Raw genomic sequence first — 18,372 nt, forward strand, 5'->3', positions numbered from 1 at the left:
GAAGTACAAACTCTAAAAATAAATAGCCATGTGGATCTCTAATATCTGGTTTGACACATTATATCCGGGGTACTTGTGGTACTGAGTGTGTGGTAGAGATGGCGTCTCTTGAGTTGTTTAAATTGCTGACTGATCCTACGGGGCTGAACTTAGTTGTTCTACCCGTGCTTCCAGTGGAAAGAAGAGTGGATACAACGAATGTTTTTACTTTTACACCGCGCAGGGTTTGCTTTACCAGGGAACATGACTTTTTTGAAGTGAGTCTGAGTTCCACTATACAGTTTTTCTCTGTGTAATGGTCTGACTGCTCATGTGTTTGTGTAGGAGCCATGATGGTGTATAAGTATGCAGACATCCCAACCTGCAAAAGCTCATTTCAAGGAGGTGGCTTCACCTGGTACTGCGCTGTTATATATTGGACACCTTGAAACCCTAAATAAGATAGGGACTTATCATTAAAGTAGCTTCCCACTAAAGTCACATAAAAAAAGTGATCGTACGCTTGTTGAATGCTATTTTAGAATACGAAGTTCAATTACGTGCAGTAAATAAGGTGGTATTTGTGTTTTATTTGATTAAAATCAGTGGGGGCTTTATGGTTACTGATGCTTTAAGGGTTCTATAACGTCCCAGCAACTAAAAGGCATTAATTAAAGAAACACTTTTCCGTATTTGGGCCACATTGGATCATGGTGTTTGGAGTTTCAGGGAGATTGCATTCCATTTGCTGGCACCAGGGAGACTCCCTAAACTTCAGGGAGAGTTGAGATGTCTGAGTATGCATAGGCTGAGTTTACAGTTCTAAACTGTTTACTTGCCCATGCATCTTTATTTTACTGCAAAACTTGGTTTGGGGGCTCAAGTGTGGGCTTCCATCCGTATCGCAGTGTTTGTGTTTCTAGGGATAAGGGGTTAAACTCAGAGTAACATAAAATTGTTTGCTGTCCAGGGATATATTCCTTGTAAAGCCTCTCGAGCATGTTAGTGATAGATGTATGAGCTCCTGCACTGATCAAGCAATAAATGAGTAATATGATGCAGGGTCAAGCTATGTCTACTAAAACAATTTACAGGAATTGCAATGCCCATTGTAGTGGAAAAATGATACACTCTAATGTTATGTGTTTAACCCCCTTCAGAGCACTTCTAGTCCCGAGCCAATCAATCAGCAGTGGCAACTATCATTATCTTTAAAAACAAGACAAAATGCAAAGGTTAGAAAGTTGTGAAAGAATCCCCACCCCACTCATCTTACAATGAATATTTCTGTGACATTATGTCCTGGATGATGTTGAAAGATCTGGTGTGGGGAAGTGATATTACAAACCATCTTGCAGTGGTGTATGTATACATTTAATATTTTTTAGTTTTTAGTTAGAAATGTATATTTCTTAAGTGGAAATGTGCAAAACAATGGGAACTGGCAGCTTCAAGTTGGATATAAATTTAACAATAATAAATAGACTATCATGGGTAGGCTTTTATTGGGACTTTAGCCTCAGATCTCAGGTTTGAGGATTTTGATAATTGCTTTGAGAAGAGTAGGTGACAGTTTGAAACATAAACTATGAACACTGGTAAATTCCCTATTTAAGTACAAAATGGCAGTTCTGAATATAAACAGGTTTTTTTTCCATGCCAGACAGGGCTAGTTATGTGTGCCATATATATAACATTGTGCTCAATCCCATGGATTTATTTATAAAACAGCACTAATTGGCTAAAATGCAAATTTGTATATAGCACTGAGATAAGAGGGCAGTCTGCAGAGGCTTAGATAAACAGTAATCACTGAGGTAAAAAGAATATTAATATAACAGTGTTAGTTATGGAAAACTGGGGAATGGGTAATAAAGGGATTATATATCTTTTTAAACAATAACACTTTTTGGGTAGACTGTCTCTATGTCTAATCACTTATCTAGCTGTAGGCAGGGACACTGAGGATTTTTAAGTTCTCATTTTGCAAGAAAACAAGTAAGTTGTTTGCTTTTTTTTAATACAGTCTGTTTCTTTTTGTTTAATTTAACACACACACACACATATATATATACTGTATATATATATATATATATATATATATCCCTCAGTTTACACCGGGGTTAGGTTATAGAAGGAATAGTTGTAAATTGAAACCCAGTTTATAATGTAAGTCAATGGGAAGTGAGGGAGTTAGGTTCCAAGCCCCTCTCAAAATTAACATGAATAACACCTAATACATTATTTTTAAGCTTTGAAATGAAGACTTTAAATGCTAAACAGCATTATAAACCTAATAAAATAATCACACAATATATAATGTATAATCAAACTAAGTTTAATGAACAAAAACATTTGCTAAACAGCATTATAAACCTAATAAAACAATCACACAATATATAATGTATAATCAAACTAAGTTTAATAAACAAAAACATTTTTTACTTGCATTTTTCTGCAAACAGTTCTCTGCATTGTTAGCATGTTAGATAATATCGGGTCTGCAGCTATTCTATGCATTGCAGTCTGGACTGATTTATAGGCACCCTGACCTTCAAGCAGCTGGGCAGGAAGATAAAAGGGAAGTGGCTGCTAGATCTTGTTCCTTTGAAAGTTGCTCCATAGCTCAGGTCTGGTTACACTGATTAATTTCAGCCTGCTTGGCTTGCATATATTTGCTGTAACACAGCTCCACCTACTAGCCTGCCCTTATTTTAATCAATGCACTGCTTTTCAATAGCAGTCACATGACTTAAAAAAGGGCGTTATTCTGAAATGGTGCAAAACGAGGGCCACCTGTGTGTGTGTGTGTATATATATATATATATATATATTTATATATATATATATATATATAATTATTATTATTTTTTTTATACTTAAAGAGCACTGTTTCATATCACTTTACCTGCAAAAAATACTGTCTTGAGTGACCTTGGACCTGTGAACTGCAGTATAGAAGTGTATGATCTGTTGAGAAATGACTCATTTCTACACATACCCCTTATAGTCAAATGTGCAGAATCTATAATAATTCCCCAGATCTTATAATTTTACAAATGGACTATTTTTGTGACCCCTCCCTCACATCCAAGGTTAGCCAAACAAAGGTACCCTCTATATTAACCCCTGAGGTAACGTTGTTTCTAAGGATGCACTTTCTGTAACCCCCTCATCCTTAGCACTAGACACTTCCAGCATCGCTGTTTAGCATCTAAAGAAGACCCATGTGCAAGACCCCCTGGGAGCCCAAACCAAAGATAAGTCCCTACCTTAAAGGGACGCTGCACTATACATTTCTTTTTCATTAATGTGTTCCAAATGACTTGTAACATTTAATGATCTGCAGTAAGTATACAGGAAATTGTTCCTTCATATTTATTTTTACATTTGAAATAGCAGGGTTTTTTCCATTTAGACCTTCGCCTGGGACATGTCCATAACAATGGACTTAACCTCCAAGTTAAGCAGACCTGCTAATGTTATTTATGTTAGATATTAAAATACTAATTATAGCTGGAGGTTGAATAAACACAAGCAGCTATTTCACATACAAAATCTATCCCTCATACCCCTCACTAGGAGGTTAATTAGTGCTATTATCTTCTATTCACAAAGCTTTTATACAGAGAAAACATTTGTTACTCATATTTTCAGTTTAAATGGGGATACAACAGATAAAAGTAGAAATCTCAAATAACAAATAATGGTAAAGTAGCGGTTTGCAAACAATTGCATTCAATCCAACAGGTAAAATGAACCATTGTGAACACATTAAAGAGGGAGAAAATGTTAGAGCACAATGTCCCTTTAATGTTTGTTTCAATTTAGCCTTCACCGTGTTAAGCCTTTGTGCCTCAGTTTAAATTCTATTCAACAAGATTCTCAGTGTTTAGAAACTTGGGGCTCTCACATAAATCTGTAAACTAACCTACCAGTATTAAGGTTAATCTTCTGTATTTTATCATTTGCTTTATATTGTAGGATGGAGATGTGCACCGGCATTTGTATCTCCAAGATATGCTGACAAACCTTGGAGAAGTGCAAGAAAAACCCAAGTAAGGATTTTAATCCCTTAATGACCAGCAACATACCCTGGACATTAGCAAGCCTGCAGGAGGGAGGGTCTAATTGAGCGGTCTTTCTGGGCTATTATACCCAGTCAATCCCTTAATGACCAGCGGCGTACAGGTCGCGGTCATTAAGGGGTTAACTTAAACAGCTTAAATTTGCATTATTATAAATCATAAATAATGTTTTTCAGAAAGTGTCAAGCTCTATCTATAATTTATAGAATATTTATCAAATATATTTGCACACAAAAGTTAACAAATATTATTGGAGTTCATATGAATATGATCTGTTTAGAAAAAAAAAAATATTATATGGACTCACTAACCCCAATTTTGGTAGGGTTAATTGGTAACCAGTACAATATATACAACCTTAGAGAAGAAACCTGCACTCAGTGGCCAAGAAAAGACTATGGTAAGCCACAATTTTAACAGTAAAATCAAAATGAAACTTTTATGATTCAGACAGAGCATAAAACTTTCAAATTTACTTATATTCTCAAATTTGCTTTGTTCTATTTTTTTAAAAGCATACCTAGGTAGGTTCAGGAACAGCAACGCACTACTGGGAGCTAGCTGGTGATTGGTGGCTGCACACACAAGCGTCTTGTCATTGGCTCACCTGATGTGCTCAGCTAGCTCCCAGTAGTGTATTGCTCCTGAGCCTTCCTAGGTAGCTTTTAAAAAAAGAGAATTTTTATAATAGAAGTAAACATAACATTTGTTTAAAATTGCATTTTCTATCTGAATCATGAACATTTAACCTGGACTTTACTGTAATGTCCTAGCTAAAATATATACTGAAAAATTAGTGAATCATGATGCTTTTGTGCCAATATCAAATAAAAAAGAAGCTAATTGGTTATAGATGAAGTGCAGAAACAATCCAGGAGAGACTAAGCCATAATAGAACACATAAGACAAATACATTTGCACAAAACATATACCTATTCTTATTGCTATGTATCCTTGGCTGAAATGTCCTTAAGTAATAAATACTGACTTTGTGTATACTGAGGAGCGTATTAGACAAGTTCCTATGTAAACTCATAGTTATGAGTATGGCCATTGGCCGAAACGCATCAGATGACCTGTGACTCCACGGACACGCCAAGTGTGGACTTAAAACGCTACGTGATCGACAATATTGTATTTTTTAGTTTAAAGGACTAGTCTAGTCAAAATTTTCATGATTCAGATAGAGCAAGCAATTTTAAGCAACTTTCTAATGAACTCCTATTATCAATTTTTTTTCGTTCTCTTGCTATCTTTATTTGAATGTAAGCTAAGGAGCCGGCCCATTTTTGGTTCAGAACCTGGGTGGCGCTTGCTGATTGGTGGCTACATTTAGACACCAATCATCAGACGCTCAACCAAAAATAGGCCGGCTCCTTAGCTTATATTCTTGCTTTTTCAAATAAAGATACCAAGAGAGCGAAGAAAAATTGATAATAGGAGTTAATTAGGAATTTGCTTAAAATTACCTGCTCTATCTGAATCATGAAAGTTTAATGTTGACTAGACTATTCCTATAACATTAGTGGCTAAATCTAGTTTTTAACAATTTATTTATAGAATATTATTCCTCATCAGGCACTGTAGCTTTGCTTTGTCGGTCATCTGATAAACTTAGTACATTTTTTGTGTGTTTCTTCCTTTTTTGAAGGGTGGCAGAATTCCAGTGCCAAACGGCAGGCTGCTCTCAGGTCTTTGACACCCTTGAGTCATACGAGCATCATTATAACACACTCCATAGAAATGTGTGCGCTTCCTGCAAACGTTCCTTCCCGTCCGTCAGACTCCTTGACATTCACATCCTTGAGTGGCATGATTCGCTTTTCCAAATCATGGCAGAGAAAGCCAACATGGTAATTGGTTTAATCATGTATGTTGGGAGTGGCTTTTGGAACATTATCTCTGCCTACCAATAAAGTTATGGGTGGCCCTATGAGCAAGCAAGCATGGATACTGCAATATGCAATACACACAACAAATATACTTTAAGAGACAGTCAACACCAGAATTTGTGTTGTTTAAAAAGTTAAATAATCCCTTTATTACCCATTCCCCAGTTTTGCATAACCAACACTGTTATATCAATATACTTTTTACCTCTGTGATTACCTTGTATCTAAGCCTCTTCTGACAGCCCCCTGATCACATGAATTTTTTTATTATCTATTGACTTTAATTTTAGCCAATTAGTGCAGTGTCTGCCACAAGCCACGGGCATGATCACAATGTTATCTATATGTCTTACATGAACTAGCTCTCCCCTGTTGTGAAAATAAAATAAAAAAGCATGTGACAAGAGGAGGCTTTCAAGGGCTTAGAAATTATCATATGGGCATTCCTAGGTTTAGCTTTCAACTATGAATACTAAGGGAACAAAGCAAAATTGGTGATAAAAGTAAATTGGAAAGTTGTTTAAAATTACATGCCGTATCTGAATCATGAAAGTTTTTTTTTGTACTTGACTGTCCCTTTAAAGGACCATTATATACAGTAGAATTGCATAATCGACAAATACATAATAAAAAGACAATGCAATAGCACTTAGAGTTTCAAAGCAAATTCCATTTTTCCTCCCCCGTATTATGTGGCAGCCATCAGCCAATCACAAAACACATACACAGTAGGAGCTGGTAGCTCAGAAAGTGCATATAAAAAGATTGTACATATTTTGACAATGGAAGTGAATTGGAAAGTTTGTTTTTTTAATTGCATGTTCTATCTGAATTCATTTTGACTTTAACCCCTTAAGGACCAATGACGTGCCAGGTACGTCATGCAAAAACTGTCAGTTAGTGATCATGGACGTACCTGCCACGTCATCCGGTAAAACAAGCGCTGGTGATCGTGTCAGCCCTTCTTAGTGTATTGCCACAATGCCTCAATATTGAGGCATTTTGCAATACCTGCCGGAGGGCCTCTCTGCATCGGACAGCAATGGTGCCGATCGTGGGTGGGAGGGTTAGGAGGGAGGCGGGTGGACGGTCTATCACTGGAGGGGGGGCGTAGCGGGTGAGACCGCTACATTGCAGAAAAAAAATATGTAGAGCGGGAGAGGGTGCTCCTATAGTGGAAAGGGTATAGAGGGGGGGGAAGCAATCTGGAAGGGTAGAAAAAAAATGTATATTGTGTTTTTGTTTTTTTTTAAATAAAAAATAAGTATAAATTACTTCAAACTGGGTACTGGCAGACAGTTGGCAGCTAATAGGTAGAGGGGGGAGGTTACAAAAGCTGGTTGGGGGGGTAAGGGTGGATAATACACTGCTGAAAATAGAAAATATATATATATTATTAAACAAAAAAGCCTTATATTTTCATACTGGCAGACTTTATGCAAGTACTTAAGATGGGGGTGACCACTGGGATGTGGGGGATGGAAGAGAGCTGTTTGAGAGGGATCAGGGAGGGATCGGGATGGGGATGGGAAGTGTCAGGTGGGAGGGTAATCTATACGCTAAAGCTAAAATTAACCCCTTCACTGCTGGGAATAATAAGTGTGGTGCGCAGCTGCAATTAGCGGGATTCTAATTACTAAAAAGCAATGCCAAATCAATATATGTCTGCTATTTTTGAACAAAGGGAATCCCAGACTTTGATTGCACTAGCTGTTTGTAAATATTTTCAGTGAGAAACCTAAAGTTTGTGAAAAAGTGAACGATTTTTTTTTTTATTTGATCGTATTTGGCAGTGAAATGTAGCATGAAATATACCAAAATGGGCCTAGATTAGGGCTGGGCAATATGGGGATTTTCTTAAAAATTACTATAACACCTTAATTTTTCAATAAAAAGTTTATTTAACACTATAGAATCTTTATGTGCATGTTTCTCAATGTCCAATACACTCTGGGAGCATAAAAATACAAACCATGTATATATATATATATATATATATATATATATATATATATATATATATATACAATCCAATACACAGTTTGTGTGTATATATATATGTGTATATATATATATATATATATATATATATATATATATATATATATATATACACACAATCCAATACACAGTTTGTGTGTGTGTGTGTATATATATATATATATATGTGTGTATATATGTGTGTATATATATATATATATATATATATATATGTATATGTATATATATATATATATATATATATATATATATATATATATATATATATATATATTTATTATTTTTTTAAACATTTTATCTTGACTGATAATGAGCCCTGCTCCTATGCAGGAATCCAATACAGGCATATAGCAGGATATTGTGTGGGAGGTTCCATAATGATTACATACCCTAAGTTTCAGACTGCAGACGTCCCTAGGTGGAATTATAAGTAAGTGGCTTTCTCTCCTCTTCAGTCTCCTGCATGGGCTCTGCTTTTAGACTTCTATAGATTGATTGGCTGCTACTGAGAACATAAACAGAAAGTGAAAGTAAATCAGCCATTTTACAAATGTTTGCTAAAAGCAACCACTAGATGGAGCTGGTTTGCAAGAAATCGCATAAAAATCAATGCAGTAGAGACACATCTGAAGATTTTTTTATTTAAAAAATCACATACTTTCGCGGTTTTAAAATGGTGGCGATTAATCGCGGTTTAAAACCGCATTTGCGATTAATTGTGCAGCCCTAGCCTAGATCAATACTTTGAGTTTTCTACTAAAAAATATATATAGTTTTGATTGGTAAATATAAAAAAGGCTCTATTTCTGTTTAAATGGAGTGATAGCAAAAATGATAAAAAATACTCTGGTCTTGTGAAGTTTTAGTCTGAAATGCCTGGTCCTTTAAGGGGTTAAGGAGGTAAACATTGGGTATCTCTAAACTCAGGACAAAATTTAGAAACTATTTAGAATGGGTGTTTTTTTGGTGGTTGTAGATGTGTAACAGATTTGGGTAGTCAAAGTTAGAAAAAGTGTGGTGGTGTTTTTTCAATTTATTCATCATATTTTTATTTTATTTTTAGTAAATTATATGATATGATAAAAATAATGGTATCTTTAGAAAGTCCATTTAATGGCGAGAAAAACTGTATATGATGTACTGTGGGTACAGTAAATGAGAAAAAAATACAGCTAAACACAAACACTGCAGAAATGTAAAAACAGCCCTGGTCCTTAACGGTAAGAAAATTTAAAAACTGTCTGGTCACTAAGGGGTTAATGTCCCTTTTCCAGGCATGTTTCACATGTTTGATAGAAAATAGTTACTTTCCATGATCCATTTAGGAGTTTACTGTGCAAACATTTCTTTGACCTGGCTGTGTCAGAGAACAGCACATATTTTCCCTAGTTTGCAGCAGCAATATCAGTGTCACCATTGTGATATTTTACTTGATGAAACAACTAACACAATCTATTGGGATTTCCTTCTGTAACATTGGTGTTCCTAATGGCTGCAAAAATGTATGCACAGTATATGTACGATATTAGCAAATTTGGAAGGTTGAACTATTTCAGAGCACCCCTTGAGAATTTTGTTTCCTTTCTCTGCTGGGGTCAATCAGAGGCGCTAAAATGAAATTAAAGATTGTACTGAATATTTAAAATCTTATGCAGATTTTGCAAGTAGATATGGCCACCTAACTTCTCTTCCCCCCCCCCCTCCTCCAAATGTATTTTTATTTTTTTCGTTCCCTTACACTCATGCTTGTTTAGACAATGACATAATGTAAGTGGCTAACTCAATTTGCTTGCGGTTGGCTGGAGATCTACATGATAGGAGGAGTTAGGCGGCCATATCTACTGGCAAAGCAATGCATAAGATTTTAAATATTCAGTACAATCCACAGAGTTTTAAGAAGTTGAATATGATGCGAGAGGCAGGTTGGTGGTAAATCAAAAAGTGTTTGTCCAGTAAAGACTGTCCCTTTTTAATTTATTACTAATTAATTAATAATCCTTTTAAAGGAACAGTAAAGTAAAAATTAAATGCATTACTGAAAAAAAAAACTTCTGAAGATCCCACTGATGGGTGCACATAAGTAGATCTGTTTTAAATACAAGATATATTTGTTTGTAACTGAGATATTGACACAACCATTACTATGCCTTATGTAAAAGCCTTTTTTACTTTGTTTGCTATATATAATTTCTTACAGTATCAGTGTTTGGTGGAGGGATGTCAGGAGAGGTTCAAAACTAGTGCCGATCGGAAAGACCACTTGATTAAAATTCACCTCTATCCATCAGATTTTCGCTTTGACAAGCCCAAGAAACAACAATGGTAAGAAAAACTTGTAATATTGTTACATGAGAATTGGATACATTCTGCATTTTTAAAAGGTTCATATACAGGATTTATTAGGGTATATACAATGAAACCACTCGTGAAGAAGTTTGTTGTTATTGTTATGTATATAAGTTTGATTAAAGAATGCAGATATGCTTATACCACTCATTCTTTTGACACAAAAATATAGATTTTTTTTTGTAATTTGGGGTAGGCTGTATAAAGGGTGTCTAAACGTAACCCCTAGTATGTTACATTGCATTAGAGAAAATGTTTGTATCAGAAGTTAAATTTAGTGGTTTAGTGGAGGGGAGGCCAATAAAAAAAAATCTAAATAGACCGTGGACTGTGTCCCCAAGGACCGATGACCAAAAACTTATCGACATGGAGAGAGATCACACAAAATCTTTGATGTTGTTTTTAAAGTGAAGTTACATTTAGATGATAAAGTGCCCGGTTTTTAAAAATCTGATTAAAAACAGGGGCACTTTAATTCATCAAAATTTACATTTCACTTGTGTTGTGAAAATATTTAAAGGGACAGTCTACACCAGAATTTTTATTGTTTTAAAAGATAGATAATCCATTTATTACCCATTCCCCAGTTTTGCATAACCAACATAGTTATAATAATATACTTTTAACCTCTGTGTATCTTTTATCTAAGCCTCTGCAAACTGCCCCTTTATTTCAGTTCCTTTGACAGACTTGCAGTTTAGCCAATCAGTGCCTGCTCCCAGATAACTTCACGTGCACAAGCACAGTGTTATCTATATGAAATATGTGAACTAACACCCTCTAGTGGCGAAAAACTGTTAAAATGCATTCTGAAAAGAGGTGGCCTTCAAGGTCTAAGAAATTAGCATATGAACCTCCTAGGTTAAGCTTTCAACTAAGAATACCAAGAGAACAAAGCAAAATTGGTGATTGTTGTTTAAAATTACATGCTCTATCTGAATCATGAAAATTTATTTTTGCCTAGACTGTCCCTTTAACTTTTAATCTTGACAGCCGCTGCATCGCTTCCCCCGGTCGTTGCAAGCCTCTTCATACGTCAGACAGACGGATCGGTCATCCTCCAATTAAGGCTTCCCCCGGGGGAATCAGTGTCTGATTCAACACCGTGATTGGAGGAAGCCGGATTCCTCAATTTAGACCGGGAAGAGGCTTTGCGACGGGCGAGGAAGCGATGCAGCGGCTGTCAAGAAGAAAAGGTATTTTCACAATACAAGTGAAATGTAAATTTTGATTAATTAAAGTGCCCCTGTTTTTAATCAGATTTTTAAAAACCGGGCACTTTATCATTTAAATTTACCTTTACTTTAAGCATTATAGTGTAATGCAGAACCCTGCATAGCAAGATAAACAGCTCTCGAGCAATGTGCGTTTTATAAAATTATTTGAGAGACCCTGTAGTACTGATGATAATTTTTAAATCATCTCACCAGACCAGAGAGCTTTAGAGAATCAGACCTCAAATATTAGATTGTGAAATTGCCTATTGTAAAACCTTGTGAAAGTGTCTTAGCCACACAGATATACCGCTAATAACGCTACAAACATTCTCTATCTGGTTGCTGAAGGATCAATATCACGGCACACAGAAATATACCTACATGTGTTTTATGGCACTGAATGGCTATGATCTCTGGGCTGGTGACATTCTATACGTTCTTCAATTACCCTGGTGGAATTCTTTAAAGCTAAAAACAGGGTGTATACTGAATATTCGTTTGGGAAGGAGATGCGTTCATTACAAAAGTGCAGAATGAAAATCGTAATTTTAAAAATCATAAAAAATGAATTATAGAACCATTCACACAAAAATACACAGGAACAAAGTTGTATTGTTAAGGTGCATCAAATATTGTAACAAAACTGTTAATCAAAAATCGTATTTTATCAAAAGGTTTGACATCTGTATGTAAATTACATATGAATACATCGTAATTTGAGTGCACTGCATGTGCAAAAATCACTTCGAAATTCGTACTTATAAGTACAAAATACAAAACGTAATTGTTTTTTTAAAACGTAAAATGGACTGAAGTTGGGCGTGTATGAAATTGTCTCTCAAATCCCAGCGTGTTTTTAGTATTTTGATAAAAGCTTGCCACCTTTTTAATTTGCAAGAAAAAGCAGTGATATTTGAGTCGGTTTAGGTCTCACTGTTTTTCCTCACTTATTAAAAGGTGACAAGCTTTTATCAAAATACTAAAAACACAAATTATTCTGAAAGGAAAACCTATGCATATGAAAATAACAGCAAATTTAAGGTGCAGTGCACTGAAAACAGCGTATATTGATTTATATTACGGATAATATTAAAGTTTAAACATATGTTAAGTTAAACATATGCTGGGTTGTCCCTTTGTACTTTGTCCTCCATTACAAACTTTTACATAGCAGAGAGCTGTCATTTCTATGGGTGACAGTTCGCCACTCGCAGGGACAGACCATTTTCTTTGATAATTTTTCCCGCAAGGCTAAACATGGTTTTTCACGTTTTCTGCAGCAAACTTTTGATACACGTTCCTTTGGAATTCTAATCCCATGTCTTGTTTTACACAGTAAACCCAAACAAAGGAGCCCAATAAAAAATGTGCCCGTGGCTATGGAAGTTGTGTCTGGAGATGGCCTTGTAGTGGAATCCATGGAGACCTGTTCTTCTCAAGGAAATCAAGGATCTACAGAAAACTACAGCGCAGGAAGTGCTAGAATATCATCTAATCCTCAGAACAAAAATAGGTAATGATACCTAAATAGGAGCGATTTGTGTTTCTTACAGCATCACATTTTCATTGATTCCAGTTGTATCAAACTTCAACAAATTTGTAAGAAAGCATGTCCCCACCCAATTTTGCATGAAAAAAGAGCAAGCTAGGCTATAATTAAAAAAATAATGGACAGATCAAAAGATCAGAACAAGATGGCTGATAATTCTTTCAAACGTGGAGATTTAAAATATGTACAACTTTGTTCAACCACTTAAAGGGCCATTATAGTTGAAAATTGACATGCTCTTAATCTAAACCATTAGATATCGACCCTGCAGTACTGTGTGTTTAACCCCTGCAAATGGGTTAAACACAGTAGAAAGACAGGTTAGGACTCGCGGTGCACTACTAGTCCTGAGTGGAAAACGTGGGTCACATGACTCAGATGTGCTGCAGGGTCGAGGGTTCTATAGTCTTAAAATGACATGCTCTAACAGATTAGATCATGTAATTTTTGGACTAATGGCCCTTTTAGGATGTGATCATGAAAATGTTTGATCCAGAAGGGTACATTTATAGTTATCTACATGAATACAATGCTGAAACATGGCAGAATTAGGATCACAAAGTTTATGATGTAGGATATACTATACCTCTTACCCCTTTACAACACGCACATACCCTGTACATTGGATGTCCTTTAAGGGGTTTTTAGCCCTATAATTGCGTGGGTCTCGCCAAATGGGCAAGATGCGCTGTTACTACGTGCCTCACTCCAGGAGGCATTCATTGATCGTGCAGTCACTCTGCTTTCCGCTTGACGCTATATTTAACCCCTTAGAGTAAACATTGTGAAGGGGTTAAAATCGAGTGGCCCATGACTAAGCCATCAAAACTGTAATTTCCTGCTTGTGCGCTTATTTTCAGCTAAAGTTTGATCCACATACTCCTAAAGTGACCATTTCCACCTCAAGGCTTTATTAAATTGGCATTCTACTATTTTAAGTTTTTTTTTTTTTTAAACTGCCTACTCTATTTGAATCATGAGAATATCTGTCTATTCAACAAATCTGTTTTTCTTTTTTCAGTCCAGCAGTTGGATCACAAATATATTGTTTTTAAATTGGAAGTAATTTATAGCTTCCATGTTATAATTAATAGTTTATGTTCTTTAAATTTGTGTAAATTATATAACCTATTAGTGTATGTGTGTGTGTGTGTATATGTGTGTGTATATGTGTGTGTGTATATATATATATATATATATATATATATATATATATATAATTCATTTATTTTATTTTTTCTCTTTTCTTCAGGGTCCCTTCTACGATTTGCTTTGGTCATGGATCTGCTAGAGGATTTAAACACACAAAGAAAAAGAAATAAAGTCAATTTTGTTTACTTACAATAAAAACTCGTTAAGAGAGAAGAGAATGTAAATTCTTCTGGAACATGAACATGTATGAACGCAAAATATTTCGCATTACCAGTACTAGGGCTTGTGCGAACAAGAAGCAGTGTGAACACACTAAGAACATACTTATTTCTCATCTGCTGTTTTAAAAATCTTGAAAGCACTCAGACACTTTTCACTATTTTTATATCCAATGAGTGATATATAATGTATTTACAACATAAAAAATGTTTTGTTTTTTTCTTTAAATATTAATTGGCAGGTGTACAGCATAAATTAATTTCTGCCTTGAACACTTTGGTGGGCTATTTTGAGAAATACAATTTAAAAGAAAGATCTCTCAATAGTTGACAATATTTTAATCTAAACCAGATAAAACGGTAATGATGTTGTTCTCTTGTTTTAATTTTCAGTGGGGTTTCTGATACCTCAGAATGTGGAAAAAGGCAGCCGCTAGCAGTGTTCAGCTCTTCTGAGACGGATTTTGTGGATTTGCACAAAGCTTAGTGTGTTGCACGTTCACAAGAAGAAATCCAGCTCCGAAAAGAGCTGAGCACCACTAGCCGGAAGGCTTTTTCCACATTTGGAGTATATATTAATTGTTTGCAAATAGCTCCTTTACATGTTTTTTTCATTTGAAATAGCTGCCTTTGCTTGTTTAAACTAGCACCCATACTGAAAATATAAATTCTGCAGAAAAAGGTATGTAAAAAAAAAAAAAAAGAGGTTAGCCCATTTGAAAGAGTTCCTTACAGTGAACTCTAATCAGCTTGTTGTCTGAGTACATTGTCCCTTTAATCATCAGTTAATCAAGCAGTGGTTTGGTCATTTTGATAGTCTACATATAGTTTGTGACCACTAGAAAGTGAGAACCAGTTCAATTCCTTTATATTTTACTTGTTCATAGCTTGATTGACTACAGGCATTTGTATATAGTTACAAATCCAAAATTATTCTGCCTGTGTCTTTGGTTTGTTTATTGTGATCTAAAATGCAAATGCTAGTCTATATTTATATAATACAACTCCTTTTGGAATATTTTTCCGGGTGATTTGTATAGAAAAGCATTAACTATTATATAAATCTACCTTTAGGTTGTATGTATAAGTATCATAAGATACTGTTGTTTACACTTGGTCCCATCTTCTCTCCATACTTTCCCAATCTTCAGATACAAATATATAAATATTCTTAAATTCAAACTATTCCACGATCCAACATTTTTTTTCCAGTCCCAAGCAGATTGGACAAAGTGTTTTGTAGATGTATTTGTACATACAGGGAATGAGTTAAGTTGCAGTATTGTTTTGGTTACTGAATCTTCGTTTGTTCCTTCCTATTTTTCATTGCTTCTTTATTATATTTTTGATAACAAAATATAAACGTATTTATCAAACTGTCTGTATCTTGTTTCATCACATAAAAGGTATACTATACTTTTGTTATAGCTTTTATGGTCAATTTAGCAACTTCAGTGAAGAGAGCTGCTTGGTAGGGATTATGTAGGGATCAGGGGGTGGGAGGTGTCAGGTCGGTGGGTAATCTCTACACTACAGCTAAAATTAACCTTACAAGCTACCTGATTAACCCCATCACTGCTGGAAATGTGGTGTGAAGCTGCAGTCAGCTGCCTTCTAATTGCCATAAACAATGGCAAAGTCATGCATGTCTGCTGTACCCCAATACCCAGAGATACCGGGCCAGGAGACATCCACCAAAGAGGAATTTTCTGGTGGAAGGGTCTTAATGTACTATCTGCGACAAATCGGAGTGATCTCTGTTCCACTGTCTCAGTATGCACAGTTGTAGAGGTCATATTTGAAATCTCGCAAACCGTATGGCATCTGACGCCGCCACCATGAGACTCACTACCTCTATGCACTGAGCTACAGAAGGGGAAGATAGAGCCTGAAGTTTCCGGCAAGCTGATTGTAGTTTGAGCTTGTACTGGTCTGTAAGAAAAAGATGCATAGCCACGGAATTGATGACAACTCCCAGAAAGGAAACTCTTGTCTAAGGCCTCAGAGAAATTTTGGCTTTGTTGACCTTCCAACCATGACTGTGAAGAAACCAGAATAGCTTCTCAGTGCGAGCAGTTGGTTAAGGTAAAGATGATGCCTGAACCAAGATATTGTCCAGGTAAGATGCTACCACTAACCCCTCAAGCCCAAACCACTGGAAGAAGAGACCCCAGAACCTTTGTAAATATTCTGGGCGTAGTAGCTAACCCAAAGGGCAGAACAATGAACTGGTAATGTCTGTTGAGAAAGGCAAAGTGAAGGAACTAATGATGATCCTGATGGATAGGGATGTGAAACATCCTTCAGGTCTATTATAGACATAAACTGACCCTGAAGCACTAACGGTAAAACTGACCTGATGTGAAAAATTTGAATAATCATGTCACAAATTAATGCATTTGCCCTCTTTATGGACTTAATGTGGTCTTGGACCTCCTCTAATGAAGATTCCACCGATACCGAATCGTATTAGGAGTCACACTAAAATGCTGCAACTGCAGCAATGCTTATTGCAGGCTAAAATAAAAGCCCCCTATAAGAAAGTCCTCCTAAGGTAACCCTCAAGCTTTCTGTCCATAGGGTCCTTAAAGGAAGTACTGTTTTCCAAAGGAATAGTTCTTTTAGCCAAGGAAGATATAACACCATCTACCTTGAGAATAGTACCCCAGAGTTCCAAATTTGACTTGGCTGCTTGAAAGAGTTTTTCTTAAATGTTGGTGAAAAAGTAAACGGGACTCCTGGTTTATCCCAATCTTTGGAAATTATATCAGAAACCAAAGATGCAATAGGAAAGATTTCAGGAGCCCTAGACTTGGGTCTGAAAATAAGATCTAATCTTTGTACTGGTTTGTCCTCGACCTGAGTAACTGCAGACTGCAACTGGTTCTTAAATTCTGGGGCAAACTCAGTCACTCCACCCTGAGTAATATATACAGGTGAACGAGGCGTAGAAGGTGGGGAGCTGGAACCCTGAGAATGAGTCTGAAGAACAGACGCAAGGCAATATCTGCAAAGCTGTACAGGAGGACATATTCTTACAGACTTGCATAACATACAAAGATTGTCTGGAATAACGATATCTGAAGGGTTAAACTCAGCTGAGATATTAGTAATGGCTGCCGGCTCAGGTTGATCCATTACTGACAGTAAGATATACCTCTGAACCCTATCACAAAAACTTACTACAGCCAAGCAAAGATAGGTAGCATCCAAGTTACTGAGAAGCCCCTCTTCACACTAGCATAGAGTAAAACAATGCTCCCCATTAATAATGAGGAATAATGTATACTATAGCATACAATGTCCCAAAAATTGTGCCAAATATGTGTATGATAACATACTGTAACACCTCCTCTGTGCTCCGGTATAGGGTCCTACCCCCTCCTGAGGTCTCTAATACGATCCGGTAAGTGACCGCAACATAAGTACTTCACACTCCAGTTCCAGCTCTGGAGAGGAAGAGCGGCGAGCAGCAATTAACTCCATCGCCACAGGAAAACAAGCCGGCTATCTCCCCACTCCCTAAAGTAAAAAAAAAAACAGTCACAGTGCATTTAGAAGTCCGGAATGTAACCAGAGCGCTAAACCACCGGAACTGAGGGTCATTTAAAGAGCCATCACCCATAAATATAAAATGAGGAAGGAACACTACCCATGGAAACTATGATACCCACATTACCATAAGATATAGACCAGAGGGTCCCTGGCATGCACAAGTTCCTTGACAGCTATAAAATTAAAATAGTCTGCCCTGTGCACAAACATATACCTGGTGCACAAACTCACACCATATGACTATCCCTGGCAATTAGGACTAGCATCCCCAGGATATGGTGTGGGTGGCAAGGGATACTTAAAGGGACGTTAAACACTAGATAGTAATATAAAATAAATTGTATATGTATATAAAAAAAACTCTGCAATATTCTT

The 18,372-nt window shown here is 36.2% G+C and overlaps 1 protein-coding gene across 1 annotated transcript; it reads left to right on the forward strand.

The window, feature by feature from the left end:
• The first annotated feature begins 21 nt into the window (after positions 1 to 21).
• ZNF511 (zinc finger protein 511) lies at positions 22 to 15,821 on the forward strand. Its single transcript, XM_053691662.1, has 6 exons — positions 22 to 257; positions 3,964 to 4,037; positions 5,719 to 5,920; positions 10,158 to 10,282; positions 12,860 to 13,036; positions 14,325 to 15,821. The coding sequence occupies exons 1-6, from the start codon at positions 99 to 101 to the stop codon at positions 14,392 to 14,394; spliced, it is 807 nt and encodes a 268-aa protein (XP_053547637.1). The 5' UTR covers positions 22 to 98; the 3' UTR covers positions 14,395 to 15,821.
• Positions 15,822 to 18,372: the final 2,551 nt, after the last annotated feature.

The sequence above is a fragment of the Bombina bombina genome, chromosome 9 (genome assembly GCF_027579735.1).
Source record: "Bombina bombina isolate aBomBom1 chromosome 9, aBomBom1.pri, whole genome shotgun sequence".
Classification (NCBI taxonomy): Eukaryota; Metazoa; Chordata; class Amphibia; order Anura; family Bombinatoridae; genus Bombina; species Bombina bombina.

Coding starts and splice junctions, on each gene's coding strand:
- ZNF511 (XM_053691662.1), top strand. CDS start 99: ATGGCGTCTCTTGAGTTGTTTAAATTGCTGACTGATCCTACGGGGCTG. Junction 258..3,963: donor GGGAACATGACTTTTTTGAA/GTGAGTCTGAGT, acceptor TTTATATTGTAG/GATGGAGATGTGCACCGGCA. Junction 10,283..12,859: donor AAGCCCAAGAAACAACAATG/GTAAGAAAAACT, acceptor TGTTTTACACAG/TAAACCCAAACAAAGGAGCC.